General features: G+C 44.6%; 1 protein-coding gene across 1 annotated transcript in view; it reads left to right on the top strand.

Moving 5' to 3' along the window:
• The window catches only part of SAMD12 (sterile alpha motif domain containing 12), a 608,525-nt gene that overhangs the window by 485,025 nt on the left and 103,663 nt on the right, over positions 1-19,837 (top strand). Inside the window, exon 4 of the mRNA XM_040432862.1 lies at positions 9,151-9,291. Within this exon, the coding sequence (XP_040288796.1) occupies positions 9,151-9,291 (141 nt within the window). The remainder of the gene's footprint in view (positions 1-9,150; positions 9,292-19,837) is intronic.

The following is a 19,837-nucleotide window of genomic DNA, read 5'->3' as shown; positions in this document are numbered from 1 at the left end:
ACACTCCACGCGCTTTATCTTATTTAAAATTCTCCTGAAGGGTACTGTTAGTGTAATGTGCTGATATCTGTTACCATTAGAAAGGCTTGTCATAGGAAAATTATTACCATTATAGTAAAATTACACAAATAAATGTATCTGCACACAGTATTACAATAAAGTACAATTCCATGCCATGTACTGTTTAATTGCATACCTTATTAAAGGGGTATCCCAATTAGAACAAGTTTATACATATCCAATTTTGCAACGGACTACGGTATCTGAGGGGTTAAACCTCTGTGATCTGTAGGTCACCCCTCCTGACATATCTCATTTAGAGTGGGTTCACATCACGTTTTTCCCATCCTTTTAACGTATATAAAAAACATATACGTCAAACGGATGCCTCAGACTGATGCCATACAGTGGAATCCGTTCACCATTGTAAAAATAAAAAAGTATACGTTTTTTTTACCGGACTGTGTAGGATACAAGAACGTTATGTGCTGCATTTTTTGTCTGCAATAAAGGTCTAGATGGGTGTTACCAGTCAACAGCCAGTGTCAAACTGTGCAAGGACACACCCTCAACTGGTAACACCCAGCTGGAACTTTGTTTCAAACTGCTAGAAATTAATTTGTAACTTCTATCAGGAATACTAGAGGAATGGCAGAACATAGAGTCATAAGAATAGTTGCTCCAGAATTGTTATTACAAGGAGGGGTGCAAGTAGTTACTAACAGAGACATGTCAGGAGAGGTTATAGGTCGGCTTAAGATATATTTAATGCTTACAATAGACATGTCACTTTTGCAGGAATCTGTGTTGTCATCATATCTCACAATGTTTGATCAATTTTATGCATCTTTAAAGGGGTTGTGCAAGAATTTTTGGAAAGCTCCCCCCCCTTCAGACACACACGTATACATACTTGGCCGGACCTGAAAATAATAGGTGACTTACCTGCTTCCAGGCGTAAATATGGTGGCAGCACAGTGCTCAACCTACTGCTCCATACAGGACATAGGACCCCATTCTCATGACTGGTGGGGTCCCAGTAGTCAGACCTCACACAAATCAGATATTTATCCTCTATACTCTGGATAAGTGTGTGTTTTGGGGAATCCCCTTTAAACACTTGCTTCTGCATGCCCCCATCAACTACAGCTAATCTCTGGGGAGCCAAGCATCATCACTATTGTGATGGTCTTAGTCTTCTAGGGCATCACCCCCACCAATCAACTGTTCTCAAGTAGCTCCAACACCAGAACTACACATCTCCATCCACTGTGTAGTGAAAGAAGCCGGTAGCTTCAGTGCTGCTCCCATTCACTTCAACTTCCAGTACCAGAACGTCTGCAGAACAGGTTATCGGTCAAGGTGCAGGTGTCGGACCCCAACCAATCAGATATTGATGAGTCTGAGGATTGGCTATCAATACTAAAATCCTGGACAACCCCTTTAAGGATACATGCCCAGAAGCTTGTGACAGAACATTCAGATTAAATCTCTCTGCTGGATGCCCTGACATAGTATAGTGTCCTTGAGCAAGAATACTTTTGGATTTTGGACGTTTGTGGACATTTGCCCCTATTGCTAGTTTGCATAGCCATCATCTACCCACTTTATTGTACTTTGCAGGGTTAACTTGCACTGTGATTTATGCTGTTGTGGGCACTTATACTGTTTTATATTGTTAAACTACATTTTATATGTTTACTGTAATATATCACTGTTATTGAACTATATTTCCACTGCACTGTAGAAAGGGTTAATGCACAGCCAGATAATACTAAGAGACTTTGGTACTTTTTACCAATACACTAAGAACATAGAAATCCTCTTCTACAGTTACAACAAGGGACTAAGCAAAGTTTTGGAGGGAATAAGACACAACGACCTTCTGACTTCTGGTTTAGCTCTGTTGTTTATATCTGAAGACTTGTTTGTCTGGAAAAAAAACTGCGTAGTCTTTCCCATAGACTTGTATTGAACCTCTTTACAATTCTATGGCAGACTGAAATGTCTACATTGTTTCTGTTTAGGCTTTGATTCCCCACTCCACTCTCCCACTAGAAGGTTCTAGTTCAGCTTCACCTAGAAACTGTATAAAAAGAGAGCATTCAGAGCCCCAGTGCCTTGCCTGTAATGTTTTGTACTTGAGTTCCTCAAGTAAAGAAGCACACTGGTTTACTAGAAAGCCTGACTCTCTGGACTTATTCCCCATTGGGGTGCACCATGCCTTACCCTCTCCTACAGAGAGCAGCAACATGTAGTGACACCTCAACGTATTCGGAGAATCCAGCATGGAATTGGGATCACCCCAAACCCAACCACTGTATTAGTCCTTCTGAAATGAAATGGTAGAAATTTGGTCCATTTTGTTCTTGCACATGTTATGATGACTTCAGACACCCATTGTCCGGATAATGATTGTCTCATGAAATTGTCCAGTTTGTAAGACAAAAACATTGTGGAATAAACCTTGTAAACAAAAAACTTTGTACACCAAATCTCCTGTCAAGGTTTAATTACTTTTAGATAACTGAAAACTAAATAATCTTTGTTCATCCCATGATGGTTTAACATTTGGTGGGTGTTGTTGTTCCTTTCGGTTCTCCTTGCACCTGGAGGGCTTCTTGGGTTGCATTGGAAGCTGCCAGAAGATCCACTGTTTATGCAATGTGTGATAGTTAAGGCTGCCTATGGGAAGAGATAATCGGTTACTCCATTATGAGGGAATAATGAGGGTTGTGGTAGCTCGGATTTATAGCACTAATTGGCTTTGTTTTGCAGCGGTATCTGTGGAATGTATTTCAGAGAAATGGCTTAAACAAATGGAAGGCTATGTACAGCTGGTTCTCAGTATAAGGGCTTGTTTATGTCACCGTAGACGTGGCTCATGTTCCTTGCATACATTAGTCTCCAAAAGCTTTTATAAAAGAGAGAAGAAAATGGGACAATGGCAGTAATTTAATTTAGACCTCTGTAAATTATCAAAGTTTGGATTAAAAAGGTATTGTGCACCCTTTCTATAGTTTCCTCCAAGATGTTACAGTACACTAAGGGGATCATTTATGAACAGATATGCGCCACTTTTGTGGAGTATATCTGGCGCAGACTCTGTCGCACACCATGTTGCGGCAGAGTCTGCAACTTCTTCCCCGCTCATGCCAGGTCTAAAAAAGTAGGTGTGGCATAGGCGGGAAAGGGGACGGGCCGGCAGGCAGGCACATCTCATTCATCATTTTCTACTCCTGGTTTAGGCGTACAAAATGGAAGTTGTCTTCTATTTAGAATTGGCGGTGGATACATCGAAGTTATGTAGAGGTTGGCGCCTCTACATAACTTCGGCAATCCACAGCCAGTGCAGGAGCTTATTAAGACCGGCCTTAAAGGGGTATTCCCATCTTCACTTTTTATACATACCCTTGTTGAGCGCGACGTTCACTTCCTGGATTCATGCGCAGAAGACTGAAGATTTTCTCCCCTCGGGCCGCGCAATGTCCTGAACGCGCACGCCGTGCATGCGCAATGGTGACTTATTCCTGGCCTGTATAGTACAGAGTCGGCTTGCGCGTTCGCGGCTCTGTACTATACTGGCCAGGAAGAAGTCATCATGGCGCATGCGTGGCGGCGTGCGCGTTCAGGACATTGTGCAGCCCGGTGGGAGAAAATCTTCAGTCTTCTGCACAAGCGCAGCCCGGAGGGATTCGACAGGAGAGGTGGCCGTAACCAGTGGAGACTAAAGACAACGATCAGGTAAGAGGGGACTTATTTTCTCAAAAAGGGTGGGAATTGGGTAATTAAATGTATTTACAAAAATGATCTCTGTCAAATCATTAACAGATTAAACAGTGATCATTGAGATGGGAATACCCCTTTAATAAATGTGCCCCTAAGTGTTTAAGGTCCTACAATATATGATATTATTAGATCAGGGATGTCATGTCCACACCACTGTTGTGATTTCATTCTTAATGGAAGGCACAAACATTTGCCAAATACTATTGTGCCTAATGGAAACCATTGACAGAATAGTGAGTGCCGCTCTGGAGTATAATAAAAGGATGTAATTCAGCACCTTATCTTATACCTAATTCAGCACCTTATCCTAACCTTATTTCTTCTTTATACTATTTCCTTTCAATAGTAACAGTTATGCAGATAAACATTAGAAGCTCTTGGTTGCCATGGGCAAGTGGACTACTTTTGGACTATTCTTGACTACCTATAGGTCAGGGCCTCTGTTTCTGACTTGCATTTTCTATAGGACTGTGCATATGGGTATATTGCCGTACCTCATATGACAATGTTTATATCGTAAGTGAGCGTGCGGTCTATCGAGCAGCATTCACATATTCATTATTTATAACTTCCATATTTATATCCTTCACTTACTGGAAATTACTCGAGCACTTCAGCTGAATGAAACTTTCATATCCGTCATTAAATGCCTAGGACATTGTATATGCTCCACCATAATATTGCAGTCTGATATAGGAGAGACCAGCTAATAAACTACTACTCCCAACAAATACGTTATCTGTTTTATTGCCATACTTAGGTATGTGCATTAACGTTTTGAATTGTGCATGTGGAAAAACCTTTAGGTATCTCCAAAGGATGTAGTTAAACAATGGTTAAAAGGGACTTGTAAGGAGGAAGGGGCTACACTCTGCTGGAAGATAAAGAAGACAACACTTTCTACTGTATGTTACAAAGTTCTATATATTCACATGTGCTACACATAGAGTATGCTCAGAAAATGTGTATATTTTGCTAGGATATGCCATCGATCTTGAGAATGAAGGGGCCACAGCACTGATTTATCACAACATCCATTTTTACATTGTTTCGTATACTTTTCCTTAAAGGGGTTGTCTCGCCTCTTCAAGTGGCATTTATCACGTACAGAAAGTTATTACAAGCCACTTACTAATGTATTGTTATTATCCAAATTGCTTCCTTTGCTGGCTGGATTCATTTTTCCATCACATTATACACTGCTCGTTTCCTATGGTTACGTCCACCTTGCGATCCATCAGTGGTGGTCGTGCGTGCACACTATAGGTAAAAGCACCAGCATCTCTGGTGGCTGGGACTGTGGGAGCATACATAGGCTAGTGCTTTTTCCTATAGTATACAAGTAAGGCCACCGCTGCTGGATTGCAGGGTGGTTTTAACCATGGAAGCGAATAGTGTATAATGTGATGGAAAAATGATTCCAGCCAGCAAAGTAGGCAATATGGGTAATAACAATACATTAGTTATTGCCTTACATTAACTTCCTCTACATAATAAATGCTATTTGCTGAAGTGAGACAACCCCTTTAATAGGTTTATCTGCTTCCAGAAAGAAATTGGTGTGTTATCTGCCAGGTGTACCTGAAACACTGCATATTTTTGACCCATATAGCCATTTTTCATGGAAGAACTTTCCTTCCCCTGTTCTCAGCATCACTGCATCCTGGCAGGATGTTTACATACAGAACTTCCTGTTTTCATGCTTGGTTCCTGCTTCCTGTTTGGTCTTCTAACCAAACCCAGCATGATTGGTTCTGTAATATTTCACATTGCTTCCTCTGCCTAACTAACATAAAGAGGGGAGGTGTAGTAGGCATGACTACTGCAGATAATCCTGAGAAAATTCATCAATCAAAAGCAAACCCAGCAGGAAGTTGAAGAAAACAGGAAGTTCTGCATGTAAACATCCTGCCAGAATGTAGTGATGCCAAGAACAGGTGAAGGAAAGTGCTGTCATGAAAAACAGCCATATGTGGCAAAAATAAGCTCTGGGCAAAGAAAATAACATTAATGATGTACCTGGAGAACTATTTTAATGGAGCTGTGCATGGTCTGAGAACCAGTATGCCTTTTTGCAGGAAATAACTGTGACAGGTACAAAGTACAACAGGATTATGATCCCTTCATTCTCAGGATCTGTCAGGGAACAGGGATATTTCACTGTGTAAGATAGGAATACCCCATTTAATATTCCTAGCATCAACTTTTTCTTATTTACTTTATTTCTCTGCGAAAACTAGGTGAGCACCGTACTGTTGCCTTTGAAAGCTGCCACTTAAGGCAACAGTGGTGAGGCAGTGGTCTCCAACCACTAGTCAGTGTGGCTCAACATCATTGAGAATTCAATTTGCACCACCGTTCTAGTGTAAAAAAGTTGCACATTTTTGTGCCAGCTAAAGGTGTGTGTCCCCTTTTGCGTATCTCAGCTCAGCTCACATCAGGTAAATCTACATGCTCTATCTGTCGTATATGAAAGTGGCTTGAGACCAATCAAAGGTTGGACCCCACCAACGGAGAGAACTGGGTGCAGGGTGAATAGGGGAGCAGGGAGCTGACAGCAAGGTTGCAGGGTGAATGTTGAAACGGAGAGCTGACAACAGGGTGGCAGAGTGAATGATGGAGCAGGGAGTCGATAGCAGGTACAGGGGGAATGATGGAGGAAGGAACTGGCAGGGTGAATGGTGGAGCAGGGAGCTGATGGCAGAGCTGTAGGATGAATGCTGAAGTAGCCATGGACAGCACAGGCCAGAAGAGACTTGTACTGAGGGATAAGCTTTGTTCATTCTGGGAAGGGGGCTTGGATGCATTGAGAGAACATAATACTAATGGGACGGCGCTAAAGGGGCATCATATGTTTGGGGAACTAAAGGTGTATCATACTGTGTTGGGGCACTAAGGCAGCATCATACTGTGTCAGTGGCATCATAACCTGCAGTGGGCATTATGAATGCATCATTACTGCCTGGGGGGCACCTTTAACGTGTAGGGGAACTAAGGGGACTTTTTGGGGCATCACTACTCTGAGGGGAGGACAATGAGGCTCTGTTACTGTGTGGGTTCACAAATGGGACCGGACAGGGCTGGGGGTGTATGGATAGAGACTGATCCGGATTAGACGCATGTCTTCAAGCGGTTTTCCGAGACTTTAATACTGATGACCTATCCTCAGGATAGGTCATCAATAAATAATTGGTAGGTGTCACACACCTGGGACTCCCGCCAATGAGCTGTTTTGAGAAGACACCGGCACTCACAGTAGCAGCGTGTCCTTCTCTAAGGCCTCATGCACACCAATGAAAGTCTATGGGGCTATTCACATGGCCGATCTTTTAATGTCCTATTTTTGGCCATTTTCACGGTCAGACGGACCCATTAAAAACAATTGGACCTTTTTTAACGGCCGATTGACAGGAGTGCACCTGTCTAACGGCCGTTAAAAACTGGTACACTTTACCCAGGAGGGGTTAAAAAAAAACAACTCACCTCATCCACTTTCGGTGCAGCAGTCTCTGCTCTCTTCATTGAGTAGGACCTGCCGAAGGAACTGCGATATGCGTGGTGACGTAACCATGTGGGAGCGCGCAGTGACATCATCGTGCACCTTTGGCAGGTCCCGTTCAGTGAAGAGAGAAGAGACTACTGCAGCGCGAGCAAGTGGATAAGGTGAGGTTTTTTGTTTTGTAAAATCAACAAAAAATTAAAAATAATAACTGTAGTGGGCCATTATGGGGGCATTATTTAAACCATGGGGGAAATTATTTTAGATAGGGCCCTACATTGGGGGCATTATTTAAGCTGGGGACATTAAAAAAAATAATTCCTACACTGTGGGGGACATTATTTAAGATGGGGAACTACATTAGGGGCATTATTAAAGCTGGGGGCAATAAAAAAATAAATCATACACTATGGGGGACAATATTTTACCAGGGGGCCTACATGGGGGACATTATTAAAGCTGGGGGCAGTAAAAAAAAAAATCTTACACTATGGGGGAAATTATTTTAGCTGGGGGCCTACATGGGGACATTATTAAAGCTGGGGGCAGCAACAACAAAAAAATCCTACACTATGGGGGACATTATTTTAGCTGGGGGCCTACCATCCTGTGGGTGTTCTCAGAAGGGTGGGTCTAGAAGTAACTGCCAATCAAAATCGTCCATTTTTCTTCTCTGTTTTTAACGGACATGAAAAACGGATGCAAAATGGACATTAAAAACGGACACATGGCCAGAAAATGGATGCACACACTGATGCAAAATAGTCGTGTGCATGTAGCCTAAGCTTTTCTGAGGCCAGTGACGACTCATTTATCGTTCAAGTGGCCTAGGCGCAGCTCAGCCCCATAAAAGTGAATGGGGCTGAGCGCAATACCAAGCACCTCCGCTATTTAATGTATGGTGCTGTGCTTTGTAAGTACAGAGAAGGCCGAGACGCTCACAGGGTCGGACCCCCACCAATCAGATACTGATGACCTATCCAGAGGATAGGTCATCGGTACAAACGTCCTGGAAAACCCTTTTAATGTAAGAAAGATTTGGTCTACGAGAGACATGCAGGGCTGATCTTGCAGCTCCCCAATTCCACACAGCAACCTCTCCCTACACTGGCAAAACACAGAATGTAAAATGGTGGCCAGATCGGGTCTATTTATAAGGTTGGGGGTGTGTCCATGTGCTGAAACGTTTCAATTGGCTGTCCTGTACCACCTGATGGATGTGTCATGGGTCAAAGTTCTTCACAATGTAAAAGAATATGGCTGGCGCGAATATCTCCATATGTTCGAATGTTCGGCAAATCGCGAACGCGCAACGTTCGCCGCGAAACGACCGCCGGGCGAACCGCAAGGCCATCTCTAGTTATCACCCACCTTACTCACTGTCTCTGTAGGAGTGGAGAACATTGTATAGATATGAATATAACATCCTGACTGCCTGCACCAGCCACTAGGGGGAGCTTAGGAGCTAACTGTGTACTGTGTTATTATTTAGTCTCCTGTATGAACAGTATGCAATGAGCTCCCCCTAGTGGTGGCTGCAGGCAGTAAGTATTTTATCATTTAACTCAATGGCCATAAAGGGATTTTGGTGCTTTTATGAGAAAAAATGTGCAAGAAACACTACAAAGATGCATTAAGAAATGAATCTGCACAACATTTGCAACCAATTAAAATGTGTTCAAGGGTGGACAATCACTTTAAAATCCCAGACCATCAGGTTTAGACAGCTGGATACTGGCATCAATTCTGGTCACTCTGACTGGACTATTCCTCTTTTGCAACACCCCTAATCTTGTGAATCTCAGAAGCGTCCATCTCTCATGGCTTTCTATAACATGTGATGTATATCCTGTCTCTTTCAGGCCGAGCTCTGCTACGACTCACAGAGAAGAAGCTGGAGAGGATGGGGATTGTCCAAGAGAGCCAGCGGCAATACGTCCTACAACAGGTCCTCCAGCTGAAAGTCCGGGAGGAGGTTCGAAACCTCCAGCTCCTGACACAAGGTACAAGATGTCCGTTCAATAGCTGTCAGTGTTGTCAAGAAAATAAGAGTCTGACATATTTGTCTGAACGAATGTGCCCTTTCATGGTGTGAATTACTTTTTAAAGGTCTCCTCAGGTAGTTTGAAAAAAGAAACAGTAGTTTATAAAGAACAATGCATATACGGCTACGTGGAATTGACCACTTGGCAGGATGAATGTCGTCTTGATCTGCAAAATATCGGTGTTCTGGCAGTTTAAATGTCAGCCTGCTAAGATGAAAATAGCTTTAAAGACTGTATGCGGGAGCTGGGAGCGGAGTCATTTGTACTTCTGTTCTCATTCTGTTTTCTCCCCTCCTCGCTATATCATATTGTAAACAGAAGTCACAAAATGCTTAGCACAAAATGGATAATAAACAACTGCTACAACTCAAGGCGACCTCCCACCGACATCATGGATTTAAAGGGGCGCTAAACCTGCCGCTGATGATAGAAAGGCCTGCTGATATCACATGCAGATACAGATACTAAGTTTGTCCAGGAGTCTCCTAAAATTGTGGCAGAGCAGGGAAATCACTTGCAAAATTCACCACTAGGGGGAGCTCACTGAGTACGTACTAATATTGCTTTCCCAGACTTAAAGGGAACCTGTCATGTGGATATTTGATTATAATCTAACTAATTATATACGATCATTAACTACTAAAAAGTACCTTAGATGTATGTATTCACTTACTGGTGTGACAGATGGTTACCTCATAATATACACACAAAGATGCCGCATGCTAATGAGCTGATTTGAGTCCAGCGTGATGTCATTGAGTCCAGCGTATATTTAATTCAGAGCTATAGCCACTCCCCTGCCCACCTGCTGCTGGTTCATATGGAAACAAACTGTCATTCAGCAGCAGGTGGGCGGGGAGAGTCAGGAGCTCATGAATATTCATGACTCATCATTATCAGCTGGAGCTTTTCAATACAAGATGTTGGCAGATTGACTGGGTCAATTAAAGAAAGTGACCCAGCATTGTGCTAAGAGAATCAATCACTTATTTATGTTGCCCTTAGTTAGAACACCATAAAACTGGTGACAGGTTCCCTTTAAGTACAAACCATAAAAATATCTAGGTAGTGAGCTCCCTCTAGTGGCAACTAAGTAAACACATTTTATCTATGACTGTGAGAGGGTGCTCTGCTTATAGTGTTGTTTATTGGGAGTCCTGCTGGCACTGTGAGGGGGATCTCTAATAATGTAGTTTGGGGAGCTCTGCTGATGCTTTTGTGTGACATCTTGCTTACAGTATTGATAATTGAGACGTTCTGCTAGCATTGTTTATTGGGTGTCTCTGCTGACACTGAGAGGGGGCTCTCTGCTAGTCGTTTGATGCTGTTTATATGGGACACCCTGCTTTCTGTATTGATAACTGAGGCACTTTGTTTATAGGGGCGCTCTGCTTGCGAAATTATTTATTGAGGGCACTGGGCACTAGTTTGTGTAGGTTGCAGTGGCGTACACACATTCCATGGGGCCCCCGGTGCAAAACTGATCTATGGGGCCCCCTCCATCCCCCAACCCACCGCCCCCCCCACAACCTGCCTCCACCTCCCCCCCACTACCTCCCCTACCATTCACCCAACATGCCTCCCAACAGTACCGCTTTGTGAGGGACAGGCCGATTTTGGATGGCAATCCTTCTGTACTGCGATCTGTGGATGACGCACTATTATGGGGGGATCTGTGGATGACGCACTGTTATGAGGATCTGTGGATGACGCACTGTTATGGGGGATATCTGTGGATGACGCACTGTTATGGGGGATATCTGTGGATGACGCACTGTTATGGGGGATATCTGTGGATGACGCACTGTTATGGGGGATATCTGTGGATGACGCACTGTTATGGGGGATATCTGTGGATGACGCACTGTTATGGGGATATCTGTGGAGGGCACTTATGGGGGATATCTGTGGAGGGCACTTATGGGGGATATCTGTGGATGACGCACTTATGGGGGATATCTGTGGATGACACATATATAGCATCTTATGCTATATATGTGTCATCCACAGATATCTCCATAACAGTGCCCTCCACAGATATCCCCATAAGTGCCTTCTAGTAAAGTAATGTATTAGTGGGGGGAAGGGAGGAGGCAGGGACACTTGCGGCGGGGCCGGTGCAGTGCCCGGCGCTGTGCACACACCGGGGGCAGCTCCTACCTTCTGGGAGTTAATTCTGCTGCAGGACATTTTGGCTCCACAAGTCTCCTGAGCGGCGGCCGCTTCACCACTCCACCACTCCTCACATGGCCGGCAGTGGGCAGCCAAACTAGAGCGCCGCTGCCCGCACTTCTGCTGCTGTGCGGCCTGTGCGTGACATCTCTCCCTCTGTCATGCGCCTCCTGCCCCGCATGCCTGCTTCATTCATAAAGTGGAAGGAGCAGACAGACGGGGCAGGAGGCGCATGACGGACATTTTGCAAGCAGCTTGAGCGTCGCGATATGGCTGCGCGGCCGCCCTGCCGCGCCACTTAGACGTAAGGAAACACTGACTGCAGGGGCCAGGGGGGTCCACAGGCGGCCGGGCCCCTGGAGTGCAGGGCCTGGTCGCAAATGCGACCCCTGCGACCCCTGTATGTACGCCACTGGTAGGGTGATACTCCTGCTTTCCACTTTAAGGCCTCTTGCGCACAAACGTTTTTTTTTTTTTCGTTTACGTTCCGGACCGTATACGGAATCATTCATTTCAATGGATCCGCAAAAAAACAGAAGGTACTCCGTAAACATTCCGTTTCTGTATTTCCGTTCAAAGATAGAACATGTCCTATTATTGTCCGCATAACGGGCCAGATGTTCCGTTCCTCAAAAAACGGAATGCACACAGACGTATTTTTTGCGGATCCGTTCTTTGCGGACCGCAAAATACTGAAAAATCCATACGGTCGTGTGCAAGAGGCCTAACTGTCATTGTATGGGCATAGCCTTTCCTAGCAAACACATTTATTAAAGGCCTTTTTCAAACGTCCATTCACCTCGCGGAATCCACGTCCTGAGATCTCTGTCGAAATGGGCAGGATGAAAAACCACATAAAAAAATGCAAAACATTTTTTTTTTATGATAACCCACATTCCTAAAAAACACAAGAAATTCTGAAGCTGATTCTGCATCAGTTTATTTTTAAGCATAGAAAAAAAAAAACATGTGAACATACCCATAAAGGACACTCTGGACACCTCCTGCCCAGTGACCACCCACAACAGCTGTAACAGCGCCACTTTTGGCTGTTTTTGGTATTGCAGCTCAGCTTTATTGAAGAAAATGAGGCTGAGCTGCGATGCCCGGCACAGCCTTTAGTCAGGAGTGACGCTTTATTCTAATCTCATACATTATCCGGGACATATCCTCGGATTATAGCTCTGTAGTCCTCCTTAGTATGGAGTTCACAGTTCGGTGTCAGATGTGGGGCGCGCACATATCCTGCAGAGCCTGAATATTCAGTTACTGAAGAGCGCGCTGTGAATAGTCTGTGTAATGATACAATGAAAGAACAGATGTTGGCAGATTAAGGTGTTAGTGTTAGATGAGAAGCGTCTCGTTGTTGGACATGATCCAGGGCGGTTGCGAACTGTATTTCGGATGGAGACAACATATTGCTCTGTAAATCTGCACAATTAAACCGTTCTGCAGAGCGCTGGATGGATGAAGTGACGGGAATGTGGATGTACGGATGTCATTACATGGCGGCTGATATTCAGAAGATGGGTTCTTACTAATGGGTTATCCAGACATATTTGGTATATCAAAATGCCTGAACTATTAAAATTTAAACCTATTTGTCCCATACGAAGAACACCGTAATGGAAAAAATATCAAAATGGCCTATTTGCAGTTTTTTCATCTCTTCACCTACCCCCCAAAATTTTATAAAAAGTGATTAAAAAGTCATACACACTCCAAAATGATACCAATAAAAACTACAGATCACCACACAAAAATGAGCCCTGACACAGATCCGTAGACATAACTATAGAAAAGTTATGGGGCTCACAATATGGGGATCAAAGATAAAAATATTTTTTATCCAAAGTTCTTATTTTTTTCCAGTATTAAAACACAAGAAAAATTATATAAATGTGGTATAGCTGTAATTGTACTGGCCTAAAGAATGAAGGGAGCTGGTCAGTTTTACCTCCTAGGGAATGCGGTAAAAAACAAAACCCAGAAAACTATGGCTCAATTGTGTTTTTCTTCTTTCCAATTCCATCCCATTAGAATTTTTTTTCCAGATTTCCATTACATCGTATGCAATATAAAATGGTGGCGTTAGAAAGTACAACTTGTTCCGCAAAAAACAAGCCTGCATATGGCTATGTGAATGGAACAATAAAAAAAAGTTATGGCTCCGGGAAGGCAGGGAATAAAAATTGAAACCGCAAAACTGGAAAATGGCCTAGTCCTGAAAGGGATCAAAGGGGTTGTGCACAGTTTTACATGTGATGGCCTATCCTTGGGATAAGCCACCATTTGTAAAATCCTGGAAGACCCCTTTAAGGAGCGCTGATTGGCTGTTGATTTCATAGATACATCTCTGTTGAGGTTAGAAAAGGACAAAAGTCTATGAAGTTCAACCTGTAATCCCGATATATTAGTCCAGGGGAAGGCAAAAAAAAAAAAAAACACTATGAGGGAAAAAAATCCTTCCTACTCAAAACAAAAGATCAACATCATTCTTTCTTTTAAGGAGGGGTTCGGCTAAAGGGAAAGGGTGTGTAGAACAAGATTTCTATATATTATCATAAGCCTCAATGTTATTTTGAATTAAAAAGTCATCTAAACCTTTTTTGAAGCCATCTCCTGTATTTGCTGTGACCAGCTCCTGGGGCTAATCCAGAGATTCACAGCCCTTACTGTAAAGAATGCTTGTCGCTTCTTATGACTGAATCTTTTTTTCTCCAGCCGTAGGGAGTGGCCTCTTGTTTCTTGAGGGGTTTTAACACAGAATAGCTTCTCTCAACATTTTTTGAATGGTCCGTTTATGTATTTGTACAGGATAATCATGTCCCCCCTTAAACTTCTTAGACGACTCAGTTCTTTGCTCATAGCTAAGATCTTCCAGGACCTTTATGAGTTTAGTTGTTCTCCTTTGCAATTTTTCTAACTCCAGGGCATCCTTTCTATGGACTAGTGGCCAGAAATGAACCTCGTATTTCAGTTGAGGCCGCACCACTGCTTTGTATAGGGCCAATATTACATCCCTGTCCCACGAGTTCATACCTCTTTTAATACAAGACAAAATTATGTTGGCCTTAGAGGCAGCCGACTGGCATTGCAATTAGAGATGAGTGAATTATTGAAAAGTTCGATTCGGCTGATTTACTTAGTCACGAAGCGCATTGTTTTGTAAGTAGCGCCACCGCCCATCATTGTACCCATCAGATGCCGCCTTCATACATGATTGCGGAATCTGAGTGTAAAAATTGTGTAAAATTTAACATTCAAAATATTTTAATCAAACTTACCACCTCTGCTCGTGACGGGCCACCCAATGCCATCTTGCTTGAAGATGTGGCGCGAAATCTCGCACGTCATATGTCACCACGCCCAGGATTTCGGCCGAGATCTTCAATCAAGATGGCTGCTGGTGGCCCGTCGCAAGCAAATGGAGGAGGCAAGTATGAATTTTTGGCGTTTTTACACTATTTCAGGTTAAATCAATTCGCTAACACGAAGTACGAGGAAATTCGGCTTCAAGGTGTGGGATTCGATTCGCTCATCTCTAATTGCAATCTGTTATTTAGTCTATGATCTAATAAGATTCTTCTCAACAAGTGACTCTCCCAGTTTTACCCCCCTAGGACATATGCTTCATGCAGATTATTAGCCCCCAGGTGCAGAACTTTACATTCATCTATATTGAACCTCATTTGCCAAGTGGAGGCCCAAAGAGTAAGTTTGTAGAAGTCAGCTTTTATGTAATTAACTGGTGTTGATCGAGCACCAAAGTGCTCGGGTGCTCTGGTGCTTGAGTAGAACGCCTCGGGATGCTCGGGTGCTCTACAGAGTACCAGAGCACAAGGGAAGTCAATGGGAGAACCAGAGCATTAAACCAGGCACCCCCTGCTCTGAAGAGGGGAGGGTGTCTGGTTCACAGGAAAAAGTCAGAAATTGATGGAAACACCACTGAAATGGTTCGGGAACAGCATGGGGAGGATATCTGGATGCATCTTGGACTCCCAGGTCCCTGCTGGGAACGATATTGTCCGAGTACTACACCACCTTTGCAGAAGGTGCACAAAACCAAAGATAAAATCGATTTTAGAGGCAAAATTGTTAGGAAACATTCTTTCCTGTATATTTACTTTTATATAAAGTGCAAGTTCTGCCAAAAATTACAAAGAAAAGGCACTCCGATACAACCTGTATATCACATAAAGAAGGGCCTCATTCACATTGTGGTACAATTGTTCAGGTAGTGGGAATCCTACACTCATAAAGCCTATGCACTAAGTGAAAGGGCTGCCAAAAATTACAAGGAACCGACACTTCAATGCACCCTTTATTACACATAAAGGAGGGCATCATACACACCCTAGAAAAATTATAATTGATGGCCTGCTGGTGACCCTCAAAAACATTAGGAGCGAGGGCCATCTGCTGAGGTGACCATCTAAAACTTTAGGGGTGAGTGTCTGCTGCTGAGCTGACCCTTTAAAACATTATGGGCGAGGGCCTGCTGCTGATCTGACCATCTAAAACCTTAGGGGTGAGGGTCTGCTGCTGAGCTGACCCTCTAAAACATTAGGGGCGAGTGCCTGCTGCTGATCTGATTATCTAAAACATTTGGGGCGAGGGCCTGTTGGTGACCCTCTAAAACATTAGGGGTGAGGGTCTGCTGCTGAGCTGACCCTCTAAAATATTAGGAGCAAGGGCAGCCTAATAAGCACGTTGATATGATGGAGGCGGAGGAGGAGGAAGAGGACGAGAAACGGAAGATTGAACCATATACCCTTTTTTGTGGTGGAAGGGGTGAATGGGAATACAATGTATTCAGTAAACCATAAAAGCCACATTTAAAGTGCCTTTATGTTCAGCCGCTTTCCTCTGGTGGAGTAGAGAAGTCAGGGGCAATCCAGGCCTTGTTCATTTTGATAAGAGTCAACCTGTCAGCATTTTCAGTTGACAGGCGGATGCGCTTATCAGTTATTATGCTCCCAGCAGCACTAAATACCCGCTCTGACAAAACACTGGCGGCGGGGCAGGCCAGCACCTCCAAGGCGTAGAGCGCCAGTTCGTGCCAAGTGTCCAGCTTGGACATCCAATAGTTGTAAGGCACTGAGGGATCACTGAGGACGCTGACACGGTCTGCTACGTGCTCCTTCACCGTCTTCCAAAATTTTTCCCTCCTTGTGATACTAGCCTGCGCATCAGGGTGAGGGTAATGGCGGGGTGTCATGGAACTGTCCCAGGCCTTGGAGAGTGTTGCCCTGCCTCTGTTAGAACTGCTGTGTGTTACCCCTGTCTCCCCTCCTCAGTTGCCCAAGGAACTACGTACTCTGCCGCCAGCGTTGTTAGCTGGAAATTTTTGGAGAAATTTTTCCACAAGGACCTTCTGGTATTGCACTATTTTGCTAGTCCTCTCCACCACAGGAATGAGAGATGAGAAGTTTTCTTTGTAGCGGGGTCAAGAAGGGTGAACAACCAGTAATCGGTGTTGGCCAAAATGCATATAACTCAAGAGTCGCGGGAAAGGCAGCCTAACATAAAGTCAGCCATGTGTGCCAGAGTCCCAACAGACAAGACTTTGCTGTCCTCATCAGGAGGATGACTCTCAATCTCGTCATCCTCTTCCTCCTCTTTGGCCCATTCACACTGAGCAGATGGAATAAACCTGCTATGGGTAATACCCTCTGTAGTGGAGGCAACTGTCTCCTACTCCTCATCATCATCCAATTCGCGCTGAGAAGACGGGTGGTCTGGCTATCATCCTGTGTACTGTCTTCTCCCATTTCCATCTCTTCGACATGCAAAGCGTCCGTCTTCATTGTGAGCAGCGAGTGTTTCAGTAGACACAGAAGTGGGATGGTTACGTTGATAATAGCAGCATCGCCGCTCACCATCTGTGTTGATTCCTCAAAGTTGCGTAAAACCTCACAGAGGTCAGACATCCTTGCCCACTCGTCGCTTGTGAAGAGAGGAAGCTGACTGGAAAGGCGACGACCATGTTGCAGATGGTATTCCACTACTGCCCTCTGCTGCTCACAAAGCCTCGCCAACATGTGGAACATGGAGTTCCACTGCGTGCTCACGTCGCACAACAATCGGTGAGCTTGAAATTGCAATAGCTGCTGCAGCGTTGTCAGAAAGGTGGCAGCTTTAGATGACTTTCGGAAATGGGCACACACGCGGCACGCCTTCACTAGTAGCTCAGGCAAATTGGGGTAGGTTTTGAGAAACCGCTGAACCACTAAGTTGAACACATTATCAGACACAACCATGCCTGGTTGTAGGTTGAGTGGCGAGAGCCACAGATTAGTCTGATCCCTTATACCCTGCCACAGCTCTGTGGCTGTGTGCTGTTTGTCACCTAGGCAAATTAGTTTCAGCACGGCCTGTTGCTGCTTCCCCACTGCAGTGCTACACTGTTTCCAGCTACCGACTGATGGCTGACTGGTGCTGCAAGATGAGAAATCAGAGGTGGAAATGCAGGAGGAGGTGGAGGAGGAGAAGGGGGGGTTGCAGCCACTAATGTAGGTCATAGCGTAAATCCTGATGGAAGTTGGGCCCGCAATCCTTGGCGTCATTAGCACCTGTGCCATCCCAAGGTATGACTTGCTCCCGGCCTCCACAACGTTCACCCAGTGTGCCGTCAGGGAAATGTAGCGTCCCTGGCCAAAAGCACTTGTCCATGTGTCGGACATTAAGTGGACCTTCCATATAACTGCGTTGGTCAGGGCATGGGTGATGTTAGGGTACACATGCTGGTGTAAGGCAGGGATGGCACACCGGGAAAAATGGCGGCTGGCGACTGAGTGACGAGGGACGGCGGCCTCCATCAAGCTGCGAAAAGCCTCAGTGTCCACAAGCCTAAATGGCAACATTTCCAGGGACAGCAATTTGGAAAGGTGTACATTTAGTGCTATGGCCTGTGGGTGGGTGGCTGGGTATTTGCACTTTTGTTCAAAGGCCTGGAGTATGGACATCTGTACACTGCGCTGGGACACAGAAGTGGATGTGCTAGCTGATGGTGCTTGCGAAGGTCCAGGTGCAGGGCGGGAGGCAGGCCTGCGTCTTGGACAGGGGATTGGCCAGCACGTAACACAGGGGAAGAGGAGGCAGTGGTGTGAGCCGCAGACACTATTAGGTTGCTTTGATGCCGGCGGATCATGCTGGTGGTGGTGAGGTTGCTAGTGTTCACGCCCCTGCTCATTTTGGTATGGCACAAGTTGCAAATGATAATTCTTTTATCATCCGCACTTTCCTCAAAAAAGCACCAGACTGCGGAACACCTACCCCTTGGCAAGGGAGATTTCCACAAGGGGGTGCTCTGGGGAACAGTTGCTGGCCTGTTTTGTGTTGCCTGCCTTTTCCCTTTTGCCACCAAACAATTGCGCTGAATGTCACAGATATTTAGGATGCGCAAATGTAACACAACAGATGTAGCAGATGTTGTGTCACTCTCAGCAGCGGCCAAACAATTGCACGCAAATTAGTGCAGGTTACGCAAATAATATATATTGCAGCCAGATAAAACAATAGTCCTTAACCTCTTTAGGACACAGGGAGTACAGGTACGCCCTCATGTCCTGGTACTTAAGGACACAGGGCGTACCTGTACGCCCTGTGTATTTCCGATCAACGCCGCGCAGCTGGCGGTGATCGGAACAAGGTGCCTGCGCAAATCATTGAGCAGGCACCTTGGCTAAATGAGAGGGGGGGTTCTGTGACCCCCCTGTGTCGGCTATCGCTGCAAACCGCAGGTCAATTCAGACCTGCGGTTTGCGGCTTTTCATGTTTCGGGTGGCAGCGGCAGATCTCCTGTGACGTGCCTGTGAGATTCAGCCCCCTGGATCTCACAGGCCGGAAGCTGTATGAGTAATACACACAGTATTACTCATACAGCCAATGCATTCCAATACAGAAGTATTGGAATGCATTGTAAAGGATTAGACCCCCAAAAGTTGAAGTCCCAAAGTGGGACAAAAAATAAAGTGAAAAACAAAGTTTTCCCCAAAAAAAATAAAAGTTTAAAGTAAAAATAATCAAAAACTTTTTTTTCCCTAAATAAAGTAAAAAAAAATTGGTAAAAAGTAGGGGGAAAAAAAAAGTTGACATATTAGGTATTGTCGCGTGCGTATCGACCGGCTCTATAAACATTTCACATGACCTAACCCCTCAGATGAACACCATAAAAAAAAAAAAAAGAAAACTGTGCTAAATAAACCATTTTTTTGTCACCTTACGTCATAAAAAGTACAACAGCAAGCGATCAAAAAGGCGTACGCCCACCAAAATAGTACCAATCTAACCGTAAACTCATCCTGCAAAAAATGAGCCCCTACCTGAG

The sequence above is a fragment of the Bufo bufo genome, chromosome 5 (assembly GCF_905171765.1).
Source record: "Bufo bufo chromosome 5, aBufBuf1.1, whole genome shotgun sequence".
In the NCBI taxonomy this organism is placed as follows: Eukaryota; Metazoa; Chordata; class Amphibia; order Anura; family Bufonidae; genus Bufo; species Bufo bufo.
This window is presented reverse-complemented; position numbering and strand designations above follow the sequence as displayed.